We start from the raw sequence: 22,580 nt of genomic DNA on the forward strand, positions 1-22,580 counted from the left end.
TGCTTCAGTCAGTTGGAAGTAGATTCTCCTATGTTCTTAGATTCTCCTAAGATTCTGTGGCCAAATTCTTTCGTGCCATGGCTGCTTTCTTAAAATTGAACTATTAAGGTTAAACACACACTTCTGTCTCTCACTAGGTGGACGCAGGATACATAAATGAGTAAAAATGAGTAAACAGGAATTACAGAGTGTAGTCATTCTTATTGCTAATGTTTTCATAATTTGAATTGGAATGCAGATTATGTACATGGGCAGATTCTTCAAATCATCACATTTTGTAAATATTTGTTTTTCTTTTAAATTAGAAATCCATCTGTCAGTGTGAGCACAACACGTGTGGAGAGACATGTGATCGGTGTTGTCCTGGTTTCAATCAGAAACCTTGGCATGCTGGGACTTTCCTGGTTAAGCATGAATGTGAACGTAAGTTGAAAGCAGGACAGAAGAGGATTACTGTAGCTGCTGGTGAAAACTGAAATCGAGTCCTAAATGATTTTGCGATTTATTTTTTTTTTCTTACCACATTTGTTTATGAATCAGTTCTTGTTTGCTTATTTAGGCTGTCTGACTCAAAAAAGTCAATAGAAAACTTACGTGTAGAATTGTAGTTTTATTGAACTCAGAATATTTCAGTGTAACATGCTGTTTTTGGTGTAGTATGTTTAAAAAAGTTTGTTTTGACTTCCTTTTTTAATGGTTATTTTTATGTTGCTTTTGTTTTGATAAAATAACAGGACTGAATTCTGATACAAATATATATTTTTTTTACTTTTTTGTTATATTAAACTTTAACAGCATGATTTTTTGTGTGTGTGTGTAAACAGGCACTTTTATATAGTTTAATGTGCAGCCTAAATGAAACAAAATATTTTACATGATCAAAATGGGATTTGAGTTTCTTATATTCTTAGTGAAAAAAAAAAAAAGAAAAAAAAAAACACAGATATATCCAGTTTTCCAGCATGCAATGAAAACATACCTTGAAATATCACCATCCCTACAGTGTGGGAATTTCATTTTCAGATTTACTGTAGTAAGGATAGTTACAATTGAATGTTAACACCTTACTTCCAAAGGTCATATATCACTTATATTTCCAAACATAATAAAATATAGGGCTTCATTAGATGTGTTTATTCTTTTCTGCAGCTATATTCTTACCAGGAGTGGTTAAAAATTAATTAAATATAAAGAAGATATCCCCATATTAAAAGTAATAAGTGCATATTTGTGTCCTGAAAAGTCTGTTTGCAGAGGTCTTTTTTTCAGTGGAGACTGTCTGCACTGGAATGCACTCTGGAATCAAACCAGTAAATATTTATTTTCATGTTTCATTTTTAAGGGACATTTATTATGCCCTGTTAAACCCTTAGTGAATTGTTGTACCACGGGATCTGGTTCAAATGTCAGGAGAATGACTCCCTACAATGCTGATGAGCTTTGAATTTCTCTTTATATGGAAATTAAAAATTGAATTTTCACAGCTACAGATTATAAAATTAACTCTCCCACATGTGGACCTACAGTCTAAGAGCTCAGATCTGAACTTCTCAAATAGTTTTAAAACTAGGTATCTCTTTTGTTCTGACCCAGTTCTTATATGCGTATGTGAAAAACAAGTGCTTTTAGAATACCTTTTAGCTTTCAAGGAAATTATTTTAATTTAATGCACAATTCTGCTATTTTTCTTATGGTTCCTCTTGCGTTTTAAATTTCCTGTTTCATGAGCCGTATGTGTGTGCTACCAAAAGGTTTCTGGACTATCAATTTAAACAGAAGAAAATAAAACAGAAAGAACCTAATTAGACTATACATGTCCACTTCCATACTATCTGAGACAAAATATCAAGAAAAAAAATCAATCTACAGAACTCCAGGCTGCATTTGTTACTAGACTTTTTGTAGCTGAAGTAGGGAATTAACGCTTGAATGTGTTATCTGTTGTATTGCACACACTACAAATGACAGAATGTTGAAAGATTGTTTTTAATACATTAGTAACAGCCAGAAAATCTTTGCTAATACAGTTCTTTCTCTTTTAGCATGCAACTGTCATGGGAAGACTGAGGAATGTTACTATGATCAGAATGTGGCAGACAAAAATCAGAGTTTGAATGTTCATGGAGAATACATTGGGGGTGGAGTGTGTGTTAATTGTACAAGCCACACTGATGGCATAAACTGTGAAACCTGCGTTGATGGTTACTTCAGACCTGAAGGGGTAAATGCATGTTCTGTTGTCACTTCACTGTAATTCTTTGTGTTCAAGCCATCACATCAGCTTGGAGAGTTAAGTTATTAAAAAGAGATGACATAGTTTGGACTGCCATTTTATGTAGGTTAACTTCTAATTCTGACAGTGTAGTAGTTGCTTTTCACAGCTGGAAATCTGTAAAGTTAATGTTCACAGAAATACGAAACTGAATTGTGTTGATATGAAGGAATGTACTTGAGGTCGGGGCCTCCAGCTAATATTTCAGTTTAAATTAAAGGAGGATGTGGTCTTGTAAACAGAACTTTTGCCTCAGTAATGAATTCCAAGATGTATTATCAAAGATCAAAGAAATATTGTGATATATGATATTGGAGAAAGAGGGTCTATACATTTTATTTTTTAAATGTAATAAATAACCACTGCAATTCTATAGTGTCCCATGAATGCCTTTCATTTTTAGTGCAATAGATTTTTTTATTTTTTTTTTTTTTGTATTTCAGCATATAAGGCTGTATTTTCATCTAAAATAAAGCTGTCAGAAGATCCACATTATGTTAAGTCGTACTGCCAATATGGGCTATGCCTGTGCTTTAAATAGCTACGCTATTAGTATGTGCTTAAATTCCTGATATTTTGTCTGTGTAGTTTCAGTTGAGTAAATCATGGCCTTAGTCTGATTGCTTTTCAGTCCTCAAACACAGAAAACATCAGCAAATCACAATAATTACATTCTTCCAGATACACTGTTTTTTTAGCCTTAGAGCTTGTAGAAGAGGAGTGCTGATCTCTTCAACAACAGGGAACTTGATTTTTTCATCTGAATCAGGTTACCATCCAACTAATAGGGATTATATCTCTATATTTGTAAAATGTATGTAGAGTATATAGATATAAATAGTTTATGCAGGACTTCTAGTTTATATCCCCAGTGTTGTGTTAGACTAAGTTTTTTTGTTTGTTTGTTTGTTTGTTTTTTGTCTGAGATAACCTTTTCAAGAATGAAAGGAAATTGTTCCATTGTCTAGTGTTCACTTTTCCTCACTTACCCTTTTTGTCCAGTTACTAACTAAATTCAGTTAGTTATTTGAAGGACATTGACCAGAAAAACTGAACTGTTTACCAATGTTACTTTAGATAGTGACTGTTTAAAATCTACTTGATTACAATTATTGCTTTTAATGATACAAGGGTCCATTATTATCAATTTACCTGTTCACTCCTTTTAGTTGAAAACCCAATTATATCGAAATTACTTACATGTTTCAAACAGATATCTAAAATGGAACATTAATGTCTAGACTGCATGAGCTGAGTTAGGCAACCATCCATTTTTGTTATAGTACAAACTTTAAAGGTAAGACTTTGTTTAGTAATATCTCTGTTTTTATAGGTATTGCCAGATAGCCCAGATCCATGCCAGCCGTGTTCCTGTGATCCAAATGGGTCTTTACATGAAAACTGTGTCAAAGATGAGAAACATGCAGAAGGAGGTAAGATCCCTAAAAGATAATGATATAAACCTGGTCATAATAATGATATAAATCAGCAGTGGTCAAAGAAAAGCTGAATTTTATTTGTCTTTCCCTGTGCTATCTCTTAAAGAAAAATTAAAAAATCACAGGAGATGTTTTTTAAGTTTACTCATGCAAACAATGATCCACCGGCATACTTAGGATAATTTTCTTTAGATTTTATATTCCCAAATTTTCTGAGGCTTCCTTCATATTCATGGCTTGTAAACATGAGTACATTTGGGAGAGTTTTTTCCATGGAATATTAGAGAATTTTGGCTTTAAAGAGCTTTATTCTTTTACAGCAGAGATTAAAGCTAGTACAATCATAATCTCTTCATCTCTTTTCTTTGCCATACATATTTGCATCTGAAACCTAGAAAAAATCTGCTTGAAAGGTGTCATATTTATGTGCCATCTATATTATTTATGTGGGATTACAAGCTCTTTACCATAACCCTGAAAAAAGCTATCTGCAAATAGATAATAATTTTCTTTCTTGTGCTTTGGAAACAATGGATTGCAGTACGGTTCTGGTCCTTTTGCTGACCAGCCTCTGAAAATATTGTAGGAAGACAATAAAACTGAAGGTCAGTTCTTAAGAGGTGTTTTTACTGGGCTAATTACATTAATATCTGTTGAAGAGATATAGTAGCAATCTTTTTCTTGAAATAGAGATCAATGAAAACTATACTATAACAACTACATACTGACTATATCAGTTCATAGAACTAAAGTTTCTAGATACAATGATGCTGCCTGATTACTGTCACAGTGGTATATTGTGCAAGGGTGACCATGACAAGCTGCCAGTTGCCCACGTAGCTGCTCTGTTACTCCCCCTCCTCAAGAGGATGGGGTCAAAAATAAGACGAAAAATCTCATGTGTCAAGATAAAGACAGGAAGATCGCTTACCAATTACTGTCACAGACTTGACTTGGGGAAAATTAATTTTATTTATTGCCAATTTTAATAGGTTTGGGTAGTGAGGAACAAAGATAAAAAAATATAACAGCTCCACGTCCCAGGCTCACCCACACTCCTTCATTCCCAGCTCCTCTGCCTCCTTTTAGTGAGTCTTTAGTAAGTGTTCCCCGAGCTGTCCACCCATGGCTGCTGAGCCTGGCCATGCCCGGCAGTGGGGCTGTTGGAGTGGGCTGGGACTGGTTGTGTCTGGCATGGGGCAGCCCCAGCCCCACCTCACAGAGGCGCTGCAGCCCCCCCACTCCCAAAGCCTTGCCGCCTGCACCCCATACAGTTTGTCACACAGATGGACAGGAAAGACCGTGGAAGCAGATGAGAGATGCATCCCAAAGGTAGAAAAGCACAGCAAGACCATGTGATGTCTCTGTCAAACCTGTGGGAGAGAGTGGAGAGGTTACAGATGTCAGGCTTTACACAACAAAGAAAACTCTTATACTGTTAAATAGGACAACTTTTATTCAAACATTTTCCACTACAGACATTCAGTGCTTTTGTAAAATACTGAGACTACGATTTTGAAATGGAAGGAGGATTAATTCAAAGAAATGCAGTGTCCCATCTGTGTGTTAAACAAGCCTGTCTGGTCTCTGGGTTCCTGTCTGTTACCGCTACAGCCTTTCTTTTCACACCTTCAGTCCTGACCACGGTAAGGGTCATTCTGCAGGGGCCTGACAGCTGAAAAACAGTTAATAGACAGGCATTCAGCCTGTCATTTAATGAGAATAGGGAAGCAAAAAGATAATGATGCTTTTTCATCTTGTTTGGTTGTCAGTAACAGTGTCATTAGGAGCTTTCATAATGTCCTATTCTGGCCTCTGAGCAATGAACAGATCTAAACCCCCTCATAGTTTCTTTGTACATCTGCTTACACTTTCTAAATCTGACTGGCTTGCTGATGGGTGGTACTACCAAATTCCAAGCAAGATCCATGCAAATTTATTACATTCAGCACATCTTACCCAGAATTTTGTGGTACTCTACTTTAACTCCTTATTTCATGTATCTCTTTTTGCCTTTTCAATCGTCTCATCTTGTTGCTGGCAAATTCTTCTCTTGCCTCTTGCTTTTCCTAGATGTCTCTAGGAAGGGAATCAAGCTCCTGTTTGGACCCCTTCTTTCCTTTCTAGCTTTTTCTCTATTGTTTTCACCCATCTAATCTAAAGATAGTTAACTGTGTCTTTCTAATAAATCAAGGAATGTTTCATGCCATCATCTTGAAGGTAACGTATCCAGAATTTGATTCTCTCCCTCTAATTTTCCTCCTTTCACCTTTATTAGCAAGCAGCCAGTCCTGGTCATCTAGTTCCAGGCATTCAAACAAGTTTCGTATCTCAGCAGTTTTTCCAATCTCGAGTATCAGAGAGTTATTATTATTATTATTATTTTTTTCAAAATTAAAACTCTCGTCTTTTTTCAATCCTGACTGTAAAGAAGTTCTCCTGATCTTCCTGACGCTCAGTTCATTTGGCTAAAAATGGTTAGGGGCCTGTTGCTTTTAAGCACGTTAGAGTATTCTCTAATACTAACAAATTTATGCGCAATACCCTGATAAAATTCTTTTTACTCTGTATACTCCTCACCCTCGGCCACAGTTGGGTTTGAAGCACCAGGGAGCCTTTATAAAAGAAAGGCTGGAAAGCATAATCCGTCTGAGGAAATCTATCTATTCAGCTATGAACCAGAATGAATACACACTGGGCTGGTTGAATACATCTCAGAGTTTGCTGGCTGGTTGTTTAAGGAGAAACTGTTTGCTTGGTGTAAGATGGAAATATATTTCTTAGAAGTTTGGTAAGCAACCCAGTCTGGAACATTAAAATGCCTAAACTAAAATGGAAATATGGTAATCATCAGGGATATAAAGTCGTTGTGAACAGTTCTCAATGAAAATAAAGATGAAAGCTGCACATTCTCTACGTGTTTCAATACTATAGGTATGTAACAATTAAAATGGAGCTCTGTAACAAGTACCATACATAGATGAAATGCAACAAGAGGATTTAAAAGGCTACATCTGTAGTCATCATCAGGTTTGGGTAGATAAGAGAAGGGCATAAAGGAATCACTTTATAATTGACCAAGCATTGTTTCTGGAGAAAAAGAAATATTTCTATATTTTAAGCATCTATAATTTCCATTTTGCTTAGCTTAATATAACTTTGTCCTCACATATTTTACCAATCATTCTAAAATTAAAGATTATTATTCTAAATTGTATTGTATATTTTTGGTTTTGAGTCCCGAAGAATGCTTTTCAAATGTTCTTTCATAGCAACATTATACGGTATTTTCATGAGTAATGTGGAAAAATGTTAGAGCCAGAAACAATGAGTCAATGGTATGTTTACAAATTATGGTATTGATAAAATAAACTGATGAAAACATTGCCAGGTTTTGTAACTGACAGGCAAGAATGCACTGAATTTTAAAACAAACTTGTCCACCCATGTTCAGTCCATCATAATAATAGGTAAAATTGACCACTGCTGACGCTGTCATCACTTGCAGTTGTCCATTCAAAAGTGCAGATGGAGTCTATACATTCTGAACTACTCTAGACTCCAGTAATTAGGCTTTCTCAGTAAATCAATACTCTTGTTTTAAGATGTAGTGGCTGTATTTTAACAAATAGCTATTTTAATTGTCTTTTAAGTACCTGTAAGATCTGTGAAGTTTGGAAACTTGCAGATTTCCATAATTTAGATGCTATCATGCACTGAAGTTTTTCCCTGCTACCTCTTTATGTATAATATAATCCCAATGATTGGTCTTTATTTTAGCTGAAAAACTTTCTCAGACATTGTAAGATAAGTAAGGTTCAGACATTTTGATCTTTATTCAGCCTCCATAGTGCTTTGCTTAGCAAGCAGTCCCACTGACTTCCATGAGATTATTTCTGGAGTATGTACGCTGTGGAACAGGGCTGAGAATGCCAAGGCCAGACTTTGGATTGCAAGTTTTTTCAAGGATCTGATGCATGCTTTTGCATGAATTTATTTTTGTATAGACTGGTAGGCTGTGAGGAAACTGATTGATAAAGCTTGTATTTCAAGATGACTCATCCTCTAGGATGAACTTTTAAAGCCTCTGTACACTTAAAGATAGGACAGAAAATGATAATATTCCAGTAGAAAATGGAGAAGAACAGCTTCAACAAATAAAACCCTATTCAAACAAGGCCTATGAAGAAAAAAGACCTAAAGCATAAGATGTACTTCTACTGAAATGTTAGTTCTTTACAACAACAACAACCACAAAAGAAAGACCTGAAACACCTGCCCTAAATCAGAGTGTAATTACCCTGTCGACATAATGAGCACTACAGAGGCTTGGTAAAAGATAAACAGGGAGACACTGACAGGAATTTGCATGCTACGTAGAAATGAGAGCCTAGATCCTGCCAGCATGATAGTGTTGTAAATTAAAGAAAGCACTGAGCCAAATAAGAAATATGGACTTAGCATGTCACATAAGAGCTAGAAGAATATATGATTGCTAGTAGTCTCCACAGTTTCCTCTCTCTCTCTGTTGTGGCATGTGAAGTCTCTTAATAGACGGATATCAACTATAGGTACATACTGCATAAGAAAGGGGGCTGGTGACAATGGAGTTTCCAATCCTGGTCTCTCTGCCAGTTGCAGAGAAAGAGAAGAGAAGAAAGGAAGGTTCTTGATGGGGCACTGAAAAAAAAGTGACTAGATGAGAGGGTCACTCAGAAATTTGGAAAGCAGCTGGGCCATAGGCATCAAAACCCACGGAGCACATGGTTTAGTAAATAACAGACTTCATGTACTGAAGTTCCATATATAATTAGTATAGATCAAGAAGGTGACAGTTAATATGATGCACTACAGGAGATCGAAGAGGTGACAATGTTAGAGAAGACAGACTGAATTTTATCACTGTACAGATTAACAAATAATATAATTTTAAACTCCTATAGGTGACTGCTTCTTCAAAAATCTAGTTAGAGAAACTGTAAAAAGAGAACCAACTCTGTATTTATGCATGAGTTTTAAAACTTGGTTCTTGAAGAGCCTTCAAATTCAACATTCTTGGAGGAGTGAAAAGGCCTCCCTAAAGAACAAATTAATTAAAACAAGGAATCTTTTAGAAAGAAAATCAAAATAAACAATCCAAAGAATCTTAGCCTTAGCCTTACCCTGGCAAGCCTGCCTGTTAGACACTCAGAGAAGACGCATTCTTCTAATTCTAAATGATTCAAGCGACATAACTAAGCTAGAAAAAAATATATCTATTTAAATGCTAAAAAGAATCTCCCTGAACAAAAATAAAATAAAAATTATCCAATGGGATAATAGTAAAGGACGTAAATTGTGACAAATTCTGTAAGGTCATGCACTTAGTCACATGTTAAAATATTAGGAATAATTTGCTAAATGCTTAAATGTTGCTAAGAAGTACTTCAGATAAATTGGAATCTAAAAGACTGCTAGACACTGAAATTCAGTAGTAGTTAAATATGATTAAGGTATAATCAATTTATAACTGGAGATCTCAAGAAAGAAAAGGACATAGATGAATTCTTTGTATCAGTGAATAGAAGAGCTCAGGGAACTTCCCACTTGAGCATCTTTGTTCATGGGGACAAGTTGGAAGAAATGTCTCAGAAGTGTCAGTTTTAGAGCAAGCTGATAAATGAATAATAATAAAAATTCATCAGGCATATATGATATTTATCCATGGCTTCGGGGTATAATTAAAAATGAAGTTCTGAAGCATTATATATAGTTTATAGTACTTTCTAAAATCCAAGTTAATATTATATAAATATGAACTGTTTATCTAGTTACTAAAAGAAAGGTGGAGGGTTCCAGGAAACTAAAATTCAGAGGTCTGGTTTCTGTATCAAACAAATCAGTAGAACTAAAATAAAGGATTTATATGATTAACGACCTGTGGCTAAAATGGGCTAAACTCCAGAGCAGTTTTTTTTTTTTTTTTTTTTTTTTTTTTTTGTAGAAGACAGTGTGCCTTATTAGTCTGTTTGAAGGAGTCAATGAACATGGGACCTAAGTCTATTTTGATTAATACTGGATTTTGATGTTCAAAAAGTTTTCACAAAGACCTTCACCAAAGACTGTGATAGAAGGTGTAATAGAATGAGGAAGAGAGGTTCTGTCATGGATGAGTACTTGGTTAAGAAAATAAATGGACCATTTTCACAGTGATGATCAATATGAAGTGCTGAGAATATTCATATTTAACCTGGAAAAGGGATGAGTAGGAAGGTGACAAAGTTTGCAAGTACAAAATCTTTTAGCACAGAAAAATGAAAGAACTGCAAAATATTCAGAAAGATCTCAAGATAGTCAGTGGATGGGCAATAAAATAACTGATAAAATTCTGTAGCAATTAAATGAAAAGCAGAACAGAGAAAAAAAATAGTTCTACTTATACATTGATTGTAGTGATTTCTGAATTAGGCATTAGCAGTTGCAAAACAGCTCTTAACAATTACCTTGGACTGTGCCCTGGATGTATCATCTCAGTGCTGACTTAGCAGTAGTAGGAGATCAACACAGCCTTAGGAAACAACTGATGTTTTAAAAAGAAAACTGAAAAAATTGCCATATGATTTATAAGTCCACACTATATCCTGCCTTTCCCTTAAATAATTTGTTAGAACTGGAAATGGTGCAGGGAAGGACAATAGGGATTTTCAGCTATACAAAGCAGTTTCTTTGTAAAGAGATATTATATAGGCTTAGCAGTTTTTGGCATATGAAATAAAATTGTCAAGTGGGATATGGTAAAGATACATTGATATCACAGATTACATGGAGAATGAGTAGGGAATGGTTACTTGCTGTTTTCTGTTATATGACATTTAAAGGGCAATAAATACAGATTTAGCATACATCAGTGTTTTATTTCACACTACACATGGCTAAATGCACAAGTTACTGCTAGAGAGCTTTATGGATTCTGGAAGTAAAAACATATTCAAAGTCAATTAGGCAATTTAATAGAAGAGAAGTTTTTCCAGGGATTGTTAGATGCAAGAGTTTAGGGATAAGTTTCAGCTTAAAAGATCTCTAATATTGAGATTTCTGGAAGCTCAGAATTCAAATAACTATGCACTTTTTCTGTTCTTATTTGCTTTATTCTGGCTGCTCTCAGACAGGATAATGAGTTAAGTAAATATATGGTTGATCCAGTGTCAATGCCTTTATGTTACACCTATGGAAGATGTTGCTTTGAGCACTCTAACACATATATTTGATAACAATAATGATAAATTAAATGTTTCTCATGCATTTTCCCTCTTCCTGTAGATATGTTGCCTGGTTTCTGTCACTGCAAGATTGGCTTTGCAGGAGAACACTGCGATAGATGTGCCTTGGGTTATGTAGGATATCCTGACTGCCAGCCCTGCAACTGCTCACTGAAAGGCAGTATGAATGTTGACCCTTGTGTAGGTCTCTGCATCTGTAAGGTATGGATGTTTAATTCTTCTGAGCTATAAGAAGATATTAATGATACTGAAAGACTGCAATCACTGGTGTTCTATCATACAGTGGTGTTCCACTATCCTACCTAGCTATGTTAATGTCTGTGGCAGTCACTTCTCACAGAACACTTGTTCTTGGTCCTGTGAAGTCTTAGATTGTCCTGTGTACTCTTAGTACTCTCTGTAATTGAAATAGGTATCTAGTAGTGTGCTGCCTGTCATATAAGTCTGCAAGAAAGGGACACTTAAGAAGCTTGTGAATTATTTGTTTTCAAGTCTCGCTCCTCACTACTCAGAAATGGTATGTTTAAAGTATTGTGGGCTCTAAAGATAATCTGTAATATGATCTCAAAAAAGAAAATCCATTGAACTGATGGTGTATTAAGACAACAAAAAAGTTGCATTTTAAGTGTTGTCATTAGGGATTTAATCCTCTCTTCTTGCTAAGTTCCATACTAAGGGCATTCTTTCTTGCCTTGGGATGGTTGCTTAGAAATCTCTAGAATATTTAGGTTTTGTTTGTTTGTTTTTTAAATCATCCTTTCTATACAATGAATTTCTTAATTTATGGAAAGGTTTAAGAGTGGTTTTCTCTGTGTTCCTTTACTCACCTCCAGCAAATTATATATTGATATTATATCAAAAGAAAACACTTCTAAAAACACATGCATCTACTTCTTACAAAATACTGTGATACAAGTAAAGCTTTAGAAATGGTGGTCTGTAAGGAATTGTTTAGTAAGTCAGCACGCATATGCCCAAAGGACAATTTACTGTGCAGTGGGTCAGTTTTTGTGTGTCATACTTGTGGGAGCTTCCTTCCAGCTTTTAAGTAACAGAATTAGACAGAAATGTGAATTTAAAAATACTTACATTATGTCCCTAAGTACAAAAATGTACAAGAAATACTTCACTCCTTCAGCTCATGCTGCATACACTCATTAAGCTCTGGTGTGACAGCTGAATAGCACTGAAATCTAATCAGAGAATTAACCTTACCCTCACTTTATGTAACAGTCACATGCTTTCTGTCAAAAATAAAATCTAGCCATATCAGAGTTCTAATTTCTTGGCTATCAAGTCTATAAGATCAGAGTTTATTATATTCTGACTTGAAAGAGTGGTGAAGATGTCATATGCTAAATACAAGATAACTACTGCTGAATGGTTCTTACTATTATGACATTATTTTTGTAATACCAAACAAACAGGGAATAGAGATACTGTTCCTATCCCAGGGAGTCCACGCTTCTGGTGACCTCCTTCCTGGTCATCCTTTGTCTCCTTTCCATTTCTCTAACCCTTTTCAAGTGCATATGGGGGAAAAATGATACCCACTGCAGATAGCTGAGGTACTGATACATACCCATTTATTTTCACTAGCAATCTTCAAATTCAAATCAAAGCAGATTATGGTCAAAGGGACCCTGAAATCACCAGATTAGATATGCTCCATAAGAAGAATAAAGTGGGATGTCTGGACAAGTTAAGAGCAGGTCTGAGGAAAAATGCTTCCCTTCTTTTAATTACGTCTTTCAATTACATACAATGAGCTCTGAAATTTACTAAAGATAGTTTTCTTGTTAAGGAAATTGACTGCTGAAAAAGCTCTTAGGATGAGCACCAAAATGTTACCAAGTGGTCACGAGGTTGTTATCTTTGCCACATTAGCCAGAGGAAACTGAAGTCTAAAAAGGTGAGGCACAGGTAGAAATGCCTGCTTTACACTGATTGAGGCAGAAAGCTTCCTGAAGGTGTATGGTCAAAGTCTCATTTCTGTTAATTTAAAACTGGACTTAACAAAGTATTAAGATACAAATTAGTATGTAGAAAGATTGCTTCTTTGGCTGAAGGGTAGGTTAGATATCTTTTCCAACTTTGAGTTTTATGTGTCTATTATTCAGCAAATTTGCCATCTACTCAAAAGAATTATGCAGGTTTTACGCACTGAAAAGCTGTCCTACTCTGCTTGTGACTGCAGAGTAGGACAGATTTTCATTTAAACAAAAACTTTTGCTTTGCAGCTCTCTCTCTTCTTTTTATTTATTTATTTATTTATTTATTTTCACCTTCCCAATGTGTACACACCAAGCACTTCAGCAAGGTCTGAAACTTTTAGGACCAGAGTTCTTGATTGTTGTTTCTAGAATTGTGTAAGAGCATTTGTATGCCCGCAAGCTCCCAGATGTTATCCCACGGTTACTTTTCACATGAAGCATGAATAGCTGGGTGATTTTATCATACCTATGACAATAATATGCATTGATTAACCCTAAGATTGTTGGTGAAAATGTAACAAATACCATCATTGAAATTAATGAGGCGTCAAAGGTAAAAGTTACTTACTGACGGCCTTGAGTTGTACTAAAAAGATTTTTGGTTTGTTGAACAGACTGTATATGATATTGAAAGGAAGAATAGAAACAACACAGCGATAGAGATAGAGCAAAGATATTTTGTTATATGCGTTTTTAATGTGTAAGTAGTGGTGAAAACCTATTTATATTTTTGTTTGATCTCCTTCTTTGTCTTTACCCTTTCCCCATTATTGACCTTCTTAATCCATCTTTCTCCCCATAGCTTTGCCTTATCTTCTCCATCTTTGCTACATCTTAGCCAGAAGGCTATCAAATGGCTTTTGATAAACTTATTTCTGAGCAGTATATTTCAAGCAAGCTTAGACTACACAGTGTGGGCAGGATTTTCATAATGTTTTCGTTCTCTGTCGACTTGGAGCCCATAGTTTTGTCCTGTGTGCATACTGTAGAGCACTATTTCCAGGATTAGATAAACTGTATATAACACTTTTGAAAAGGAAAGAATTTTCTGGCCTTTCTTGGCAAAAAAATATAAATATATATATATATATTGAATATCTAAGCACATGCCATAGCACGAACCTTTTGCAACATACTTCTAGCTAGCTTTATCTTTGTGTATAGGACAAACTGATTAATTGGGCAAGGTAGCAGGACTTTCTTCATGTTAGCTTTCTAAGAAAAAATGTAATTGCTAAATGCTAAGTTTAGAATATTTCATGTACGTTTAGTGCCTGCTTTCCACATGGAAGAGTTTGCAGATCTGGCTGTTTGGCTGGCAAACATATGTGGTTATGAAAGGAGAAAATGCAGCCCTTTTCACACTTGGATTTAGCCTGGATTCAGCTCTAAGCAATAGACCACTGAAAAACGGATATGTTGAATGACTTCTACAACTAATACTGTGTACCTGTAGTTTGTGTTGATTGTGAATGCTGATTTTATCAGCCATATGTACAAACTAAGGTTGGCATGTGTCCCATACTTTCTTCCCTTTTCACTCCTTTAAGCATGCAAGAGATAAACTTTATTATTCCCTGAAATCAAGTGCATGTATTCATGCAGAAGAAGAATTAAAAATCTTACAGTGTCCAAATTCTGTGTTCTGTTATTTATGTGCAGGTGTAGTAACTTATTGTATAAAGGATATAGTTCTAATATTTACAAATAAGAACAGTGTTTCCTATAAATGTCTTTTTAGTCCTGCATCAAAGCAAAAAAGAGTATAAAGCTGGTTATCTCAGGTTCTCATCTGTGACAACTAAAGTAAGTAATATATTCTAACGTGCATTTTCAGGAACATGTTGAAGGAGAAAACTGTGATCGTTGCAAACCAGGTTTCTTCAATCTGCAGCAAAATAATCCCAAAGGCTGTGAGGAATGTTTCTGCTCTGGGAAAACAAATGTCTGCACAGACTCTCACTTCACCTACAGAAGTGTAAGAAAAATCCTACCATATCAGTATATGCCATTGGTTTTGTGTTTTTGTATATTCTCACTGTCCATTGTCAACAGAGTGCATCTTACTATAAAATCATGTGCGTTTTTTTGTGCCCCATACATCTTGTCATTTATCGAAAAGAAAAGGCTTATAAATTACATTTGCTTCATTGTGAAAAAATTCTGGAAGAAGTGCAGTTGAATAGTGAAAATTTCAAAATAAGTTATAAATGTCACAAATGAAGCCATGTGCATAAACACAGTCCAGGCGTATGCAAACATAATCAGTACTTAGTTAAACGCAATATATACATAGGGCAACCACTTTTACAGGTCATTATTAGATTTCTAGACCTGAAATAATTAAGAATTTTGAAACATCAGATGTACAACAAACAGCTTACGTAAGGAGAAGGGATGCCTTACTGGGGGCATTTTGAGTGAACTTCTTTTGCATACTGCATCCCTAGGAAAATATGTGGAAGTGAGAAGAACCTACTGTTCTTATTTGTACTGTAGAAAAATGTCTCTAGCATGCAAATATACTGTAAACTTTATATTAGTTCTCAAAGCTTAGACACTGATTCTACTATAATAGTTGTATGCTACATATTCATGTCCGTAGATCTAGTTTGGGAAATATGTTCCAGGTCTGGTAGCTCCCAGTCTCAGCGGCATTGTATGCTGGAAATCTGAGTAAAATCATGTGCCTGGTGTGCTCATTTACATGCCAGCATCTGGAAAAAATTCCAGCCCACAGCTGAGCTATTTTATTGTTCTGGTTGTATCCAGGCTCCGGAAGCCATTCTTGTATGAACAGTATGCACTTCCCTGCTGATTCAAAAACTTAAGTTCTGGTGCTTTCAGCTTTGCTTTGGCTTTCTAAAAAAGTGTATATTTAAACTTGAAAGTTTTAGGGCTTTATAATAAAAAATTCTTATGAATTAAGTAGTCTACTACAATCAGAAAATGCGCATCCATTTGTCACCTCATCTTCTGTGACTGGTATTATTTATTGTAAACTTGTAAAATATTCGGAGGAATTATGCATAAGATTGTAAGATAGAATTTCCTCCTCTCTCTGGATGATGCAAAACAGTGAAAGCAAATACTTGCATACAATACATACTTCAGACAAACTGCTCGGGAGTTATAACTCCCAATTGCAAACAATAAGGTAATTTTTTATTGTTATTACCCTTATAATTCCTTAGCTTTTGAACTGCTATTAATCATATAAAACAGTCAATTTTTTAAAAATGGAAGAATGAGAGGTTTTGACTATTGAAATGACTGATGTCTTGATTCTGACTGTAATGTGTTTTGTTTTGTTTTATTTTCTGTCATCATAGATAGAAGACATGAATGGTTGGTATCTAGCTGGCTTACCGGGTCTCATCAGAGTTACTCCCAAACAAAAGAATAGTGGTGGACGTCAGCAGCTCAGCATCAGCAACGTGGCTGCACGTAAAGTACTGCCACAGACATATTACTGGAGTGCACCCAGTTCTTATTTGGGCAACAAAGTAAGTGCAGATGGTGCTTGCCTAAATGCTAATTTGATTTATTGAGAGAGAAAAGAAGTAAGGCTTTGAAGGGAATTGATGGAAGATTAAGTTAGATAGCTATTTGACCAGCAAAAGTGCAAGTAGATAGGAATGAGGCATATGGAGTGTCCTTGTGAGGCAACAAATATATGCAGAGAAAATTAACTAAGTATCTTTGACCTTGAGCCCTTTTTTGGCTTCTGCTGTCGGGTATTAGAGTAGCCTGTAGAGTCTGCAGCATTGTTTTTTGAATGAATTAGCTGGTGTGCAGTTCAGCTTGTCCTTGTCCTGTTCTCTTCCCACCTTGTCCTCAGCTTTGAAAACCCATTCCCTCATCTGCTTTTCATAGATGCAAGTTGTGTATCAGATGTTGTGGGGGTGTGTTACAAAACTTTAATGTTTGGCAAGAAGCTTGTGTGGGGAGCTGTCTGCCCTAGAACTTGGAAAATGCTGTTGTGAGCTCTATGCCAGTTCAAATGCATATAATTATCCAAGTCTACACGCGTGTATGTGTGCACATACACACATATTCATGCCTTGCAGGTTTAAGGCAAATATTTGCTTTCTAAAGTCTTGGGTGCCTTTGTGGTCTGCCTTCTGGGCTTCTCACCATTAAGACTTCTTTCATAGATCATACCTTCAGGCAAATCTCTCTCTCTCTCTCTCCTCTCTCTCTCTTTTTTTTTTTTTTTTTTTTTGGCCGGAGTGTAAAACTGAGGACTGAACGAGTCCTAAACATTAAGAAAGCTAAACAGCTTTCCATTTTCCATAATCCCAATTATGATAAAATGTTATCTGAAATGCTAACCCTAACACATGAGCATATTTTCCACTGTAGTCTCTTAGAGCTTGTCAACTTCTTATTTATTTATTTTCTTCCTGCTGGCTGAAAATCAACATGACAGAAGGTAAGTGAGCATGTGGAAACTAAATAGCATTATTCCAAAGAATTGGGCATCCTGTTCATGGCTATAAATTGTTAAAGATAGCCAGGCTCATTTAGTTGGACAAGGGAGAGTTTTTTTCTACAGTTTTCCATACCTGGTGAACTTACCCTGTGATATGAATTGATACTTTTACAGACAGAATTTCATCCTGCTTCTATTCAAAGAGCAAAATAATAAGAAGAATGTGCACAAATCATTTGAATGTGGAAGCTATTTTTTCAGTGTAATTTGGAGGTCCTTTGTGGTTACTGTCAGACATCTCTGTATGAATGAAACAATTTGCCTTAATAACTGAGCTATATAAATTTTTGATACTACAGTAATACTGAAAGCACTCACAAATTACCACAGTACATCTTAACTGTCATGTTGCATCATGTAAATTATAGTCATAATGACATGCTTAGCCCATATGATTTATGCTATGGGGATGGAATATTGCAAGTCCTTATTTGTAAACTCAATAAAATATTTCTCTGAACAGCTGAAACCAAATAAAACCAAACAGCTGAAACTGGATAAAAACACCCTTTCCTCAGACTGATTGCTAGCTGTGTGGTAGTATAATAATTGGTATCTCAGAGCAGCCAATCATCGTAAGTTTTTTTTTGTTTTTTTTTTTTTTTGTCTTAGGGAAATTGGAGAATGATTTAGGAAATCTTACATCAAGATGTAAACTTCTATTGTAATTCATAAGCCTTGTGTCACAGAAAATTGTTTCATTTTTATTGTTAAAATTACTATTTTTAAATAGTATTCCCAAAATAGAATTGAGTTACAAAAGGTAGCAACCATCCTGCATTTCCCGGTTTTTAAATATAGCTGAAAAACCTTATTTAAAAGGTTTCTTTTAATATAAAGTTGGCATGTTGTGCTTAAGCCTCCACAATGTTGATTGCCATATGTGTGCTATCTGCTTGTTTTACATCCATCTCCAAATGCTTCTTCTGGATAAAAAAAAAAAAAAAGAAAGTGTTATAAGTGGGATGCTCCTTAGTGTGCAACCTTCAGCTTTCTTTTTTTGTGTTTCTAAATCTGGATGACATTAGACTGTGTGATACTGGTCTTTGACTGTGTCTCTAAGGAGAGATTATAAATAACAGGAGGCTATAGATGATACAGTATTCTTGTTTATGTCAAAGGGAGAATAAGCAAATTATTTTAACATCACTGTATCCTTTCACTCTTCTAAACATACATGCCACTAAAAAAGCTTAAACTTTTTTGGACAAATACAGATTTTTTTTTTTTTTTAAGCCAGCTATTTTACATCTGACTATATAATATCTGTTTGAACTGAAAACTTGAAAACTGTTTTTGATGCAGAATGCAGTTTGAGAGTAATCTGGAGGAATTTTGTTTCTAGAAATTGGTGGATAATTTTGGAGAACAGATTTAAAATGTCTAGCATCAAGGTTTAGTAGGTATCAAAAAATAGTTTATCTTCTTGCCTGTCTACCTTATCATACCCTACTGAACTAAGGATTAGAGCAATCAGGAGAATTTGTGGTCCATTCAAGCTTCTAGTTACTGAAAAATTCTATCATCTCTAATTAAATTGTTTGGTATTTGAAAAAATGAATTGTTTTTGTCAGAAGTTTCTTAATTTATTTTGACAACGAACCTGTAAGTGTGTATTAAATTTGTGTCCATGCTAGAATATTTCTATAAATTGGTCTGAAAGTGTTACAAGTTAGAGTCTGATGCTGTTTGATCAGAGCACTGAGAGTATAAAATTAATGAAAAATGAAGTACTAAACTCAGTAGGGTGATTTCAAGCACCTGTTTCTTTAAAGTCAGTATTGAAGGGCTAGGCATCCATGATGTTTCAGAAGTCTTGCAATATGTATATGCTCTGCCTCATTTCCTTTGATATCTCTGCAAAAACAATTTGATAATTTCTATGCTGAGAAGCCACCTACAAGTAACCACCATAAAGCACAATATGGAACATATAATGCCCCTTGCTGTCCCCTGCCCCCCAAAACATGAGGGATAGCTGAGACCACTTCAGATTGCATAAGGAGGCATCCATCTTTGGTTAGAGGAAGTCTCTCCGCTTTGTTTTCTGCCTGCTGCTGCAAATATGTTACTTTCTTATCTAAGGCCCAACTTTAACCATGAAGGTGGAGAATATACCCTGCCTCTTTTAGGTGGTTAGGGCAGTGCTCTCAGACAGCAGGTAGAGGTTAGTTCAGCCTTTAGGCAGAAGACATCCTAGAATCCAGGTCTCTGAACATTAAATCTGAACACCCAGTAGCCATACAAGAAGGACATAGATAATGCATACTCTAACATCTCTGTCTGTGTTTTGAGCAGCTGCTGCCAATACTCAGATTGCAAACAACATGATAGAAGCTGTAAAACACCTCTGCTCCAAAACACCATTTGCAGGTCCTACCAAGATTGAGCAGTTTCTTGCATCAAATATAATTTTACAGGAGTCATATGGACTAATTATACAGCATGATCCCATTCAGTGTGAATAAAGTTAACTTAATTTGGTCCTTCATGAAATCACAGTATACTGAAAGTCAAAGCAAAAGAAGATTGAAGCTTGAAAAGTCTGTTATCATGGAAAAATTCTAAAACATTGCGTTTCTCAAATCCATATTCTTTTAAGCAGCCATATGGTGAAAATATTGTTCCTTCTCTGACCTCTAGTGAAAACCCAGACAGCAGCTGAAAGTTTTGTGTAGTCTGGGCATGGAGAACAGTAAGGGGATTTGTTCCACTTAACCCTGCCACTTCATTTATTTTGCCTGTTGTTTTTTGTTGTTGTTGTTGTTTCTTTCATAATTAGCTGTGTAACCTGACTTACAAAAGTCAATGTTTCTTTGATTCCAGAAATGAAGACACTGTAATAAGCCTGTAGCCAATATGTACAAATTTCAAAAATCTATCAGCCTTTAAAGGTACTTTGCTGTGGAAAGCTAAAGACTGGAATGGAGTGAGCAGCACTTTTTTTTGTAACATATTATCTATTGCAGACTGCCCAGAATACCTCATAGAATTAAATATTGAATTATAAAATAACCATAAACCAGGTCCTTGTGGCTTTTCTGTTTATTTCCTTCCATTTGTTTTCATTTCTTAGGCAATTCTGGTGCAAAAAGCAGAATAATGCAAAGAAAATTGCAGTCTAGAGCTCCCGGGGGGGAGGAAGGAGTTGAAACCCAAAACATAAAGAAGCATAAATAATACAATAATCAGCTGGAACAGAAATGCCAGGATCAATTGGCCTAAATTATTAATGTATCTAAACCAAAAAAGCTTCATCTAGTATTGTCATGGTTTTAGATATCAAGACTTTGTAGTTCATAGGACATGATTGAGTTAGGAAGGTCCCCAAATCTTTTTCTTTCTCCTACTGCCTGCTCCAAAAAGGTGAAAAATCTAACTTAACACCTTTCAGTGTAAGTGGATAAGATGCAAAATAAATTCTTGGTGGAAGCTACTTTTTTCTACCATCATTTTGGTTTTAAATTCATTGGCCTCTCAGGAAAAACATGACTGACCTAGCCCACATAATTTCAACAGACAGCTGTGTCTTAAGCTGAGCCAGCACTGATTTTATTATTTTATTTTTAATTTTATTTTTTTAATTATTTTTTGAGTATATATCTATATGACTTTTATTGTCAGGAAATTGAGGTAGTGAAATTTAAGTTGTCTGGTGTGTTCTGCCATTGTGTGCCTTTAAAAGACATTTCTTTCTTTCACATCATTACATAGAGAATTTAAGCCCTCAGGTGGAAGGTTTGATTAGCTAGTGTAGATGGGTTGCCCAAGCCCGAGTCTGTCATTTTGTAACATAATGTCAGTGCTTGAAGGAGCTGCTGATTGTCTGAGGGATTTTTCCACAGTGATGGAAGTCCAGCACTTCTTGATGAAGTTGTATAATTTATACCCTCTGCGCAGAAATGAGTTTCGGCCCCAGATTTGACTGTGTAACAACATCTAATCTGGGGAAAGTAAGGAGGGGATGGAGTAAGGAATGTGACTGTGTCATGAATGACTTATAAAAAACAATTTTATGCAGTCATTTATTGATTCTTAACATCTTGTAAGTTTGAGCAAAGTGAAATAGTTGTTATATGCATGTTATCCGTATATGTGAAAAAATATGGATAAATATCAGCAGCAAATAATATTCCAAAATTCTCTATTTGGTGTAACATCACTGAAGTTATTCACATTTGCTGCAGGTCCTCAGACTTTTTTAAGTTGTGTCCTCAGCCAACACACGGCAAAAAATTAAGATGATTCATTTGAATCTAAAGAAAAATAGATCTTGTAAAAAAAGCCAAGTTAATATCTTTTGGCTTTCACATTTGAATGCATTTTTTCTAGAAAAAAAAAGAAAGAAAGAAAAAGCTTATTTAGTTTATTGATATATTTTATTTTTCTAACAATCATAACCTAATATAAATAATGCATTTTATTTTACATCACAAGCTAAATTGCCTTGACTGAAATTAAGTCACCATGGTAATCAGATTCAGCCAATGGTATGAAGGGATCTTCAACTTACTCCAAGTGTGCTGCTTAGTTTATTAGCACTTACTTCACTATAGCTTCTGAAAAGTGAGATAAAAGCCAAATTCAGATACGGAAGGATGAGACAAACATAATCGGAATACAAGTGAAGAGCAAAACATTTTAAAGGTCTCAACCACAGATGACTGATTCTTCCTTTACGTTTACTTAATTTGTACCAAGTAGTTTTGTTTAGATTCTCCAGCTGTGCTGAAATATTCTCTCGGCATGGCAACAAGAAATGAGATAATGGTACATCTATACATTCTGTCATAGCTAGCCAGAATTTGTCTGATTCCCAGTACAAAGTTAAACAATATCAGGACTATCCTAATTGGTGTTCAGCTACCCATGACACACCAAAAACAACACCAACCCACCAAGACATAAGTAAATTTTGCAAACTTTGTTTCTCCTTAATTCTTTCTAATGGTGTTTGGATAGCCCCTTGGGACAGTTCAAATACAGCTATTATTGTGATTGCAATAAAAACTAAGGATGCCTAGTAGACTACTACATCCTCTTTGTGCCTTTGAAGTGAGTTGGAAAAGGACCCTGAAACTCTGAATCTGGTTGGCTGAGTCCATTGACTGCAGTATTTCA

General features: G+C 35.4%; 1 protein-coding gene across 1 annotated transcript in view; it reads left to right on the forward strand.

Annotated features, from left to right (window-relative positions):
- LAMA2 (laminin subunit alpha 2) overlaps positions 1–22,580 on the forward strand; it is a 380,546-nt gene that overhangs the window by 146,021 nt on the left and 211,945 nt on the right. The window contains exons 7-12 of the mRNA XM_050709562.1: positions 306–423; positions 2,043–2,221; positions 3,606–3,705; positions 11,011–11,171; positions 14,802–14,942; positions 16,297–16,470. Coding sequence (XP_050565519.1) covers positions 306–423; positions 2,043–2,221; positions 3,606–3,705; positions 11,011–11,171; positions 14,802–14,942; positions 16,297–16,470 — 873 coding nt within the window. The remainder of the gene's footprint in view (positions 1–305; positions 424–2,042; positions 2,222–3,605; positions 3,706–11,010; positions 11,172–14,801; positions 14,943–16,296; positions 16,471–22,580) is intronic.

This window comes from Cygnus atratus, chromosome 3 (genome assembly GCF_013377495.2).
Source record: "Cygnus atratus isolate AKBS03 ecotype Queensland, Australia chromosome 3, CAtr_DNAZoo_HiC_assembly, whole genome shotgun sequence".
In the NCBI taxonomy this organism is placed as follows: domain Eukaryota; kingdom Metazoa; phylum Chordata; class Aves; order Anseriformes; family Anatidae; genus Cygnus; species Cygnus atratus.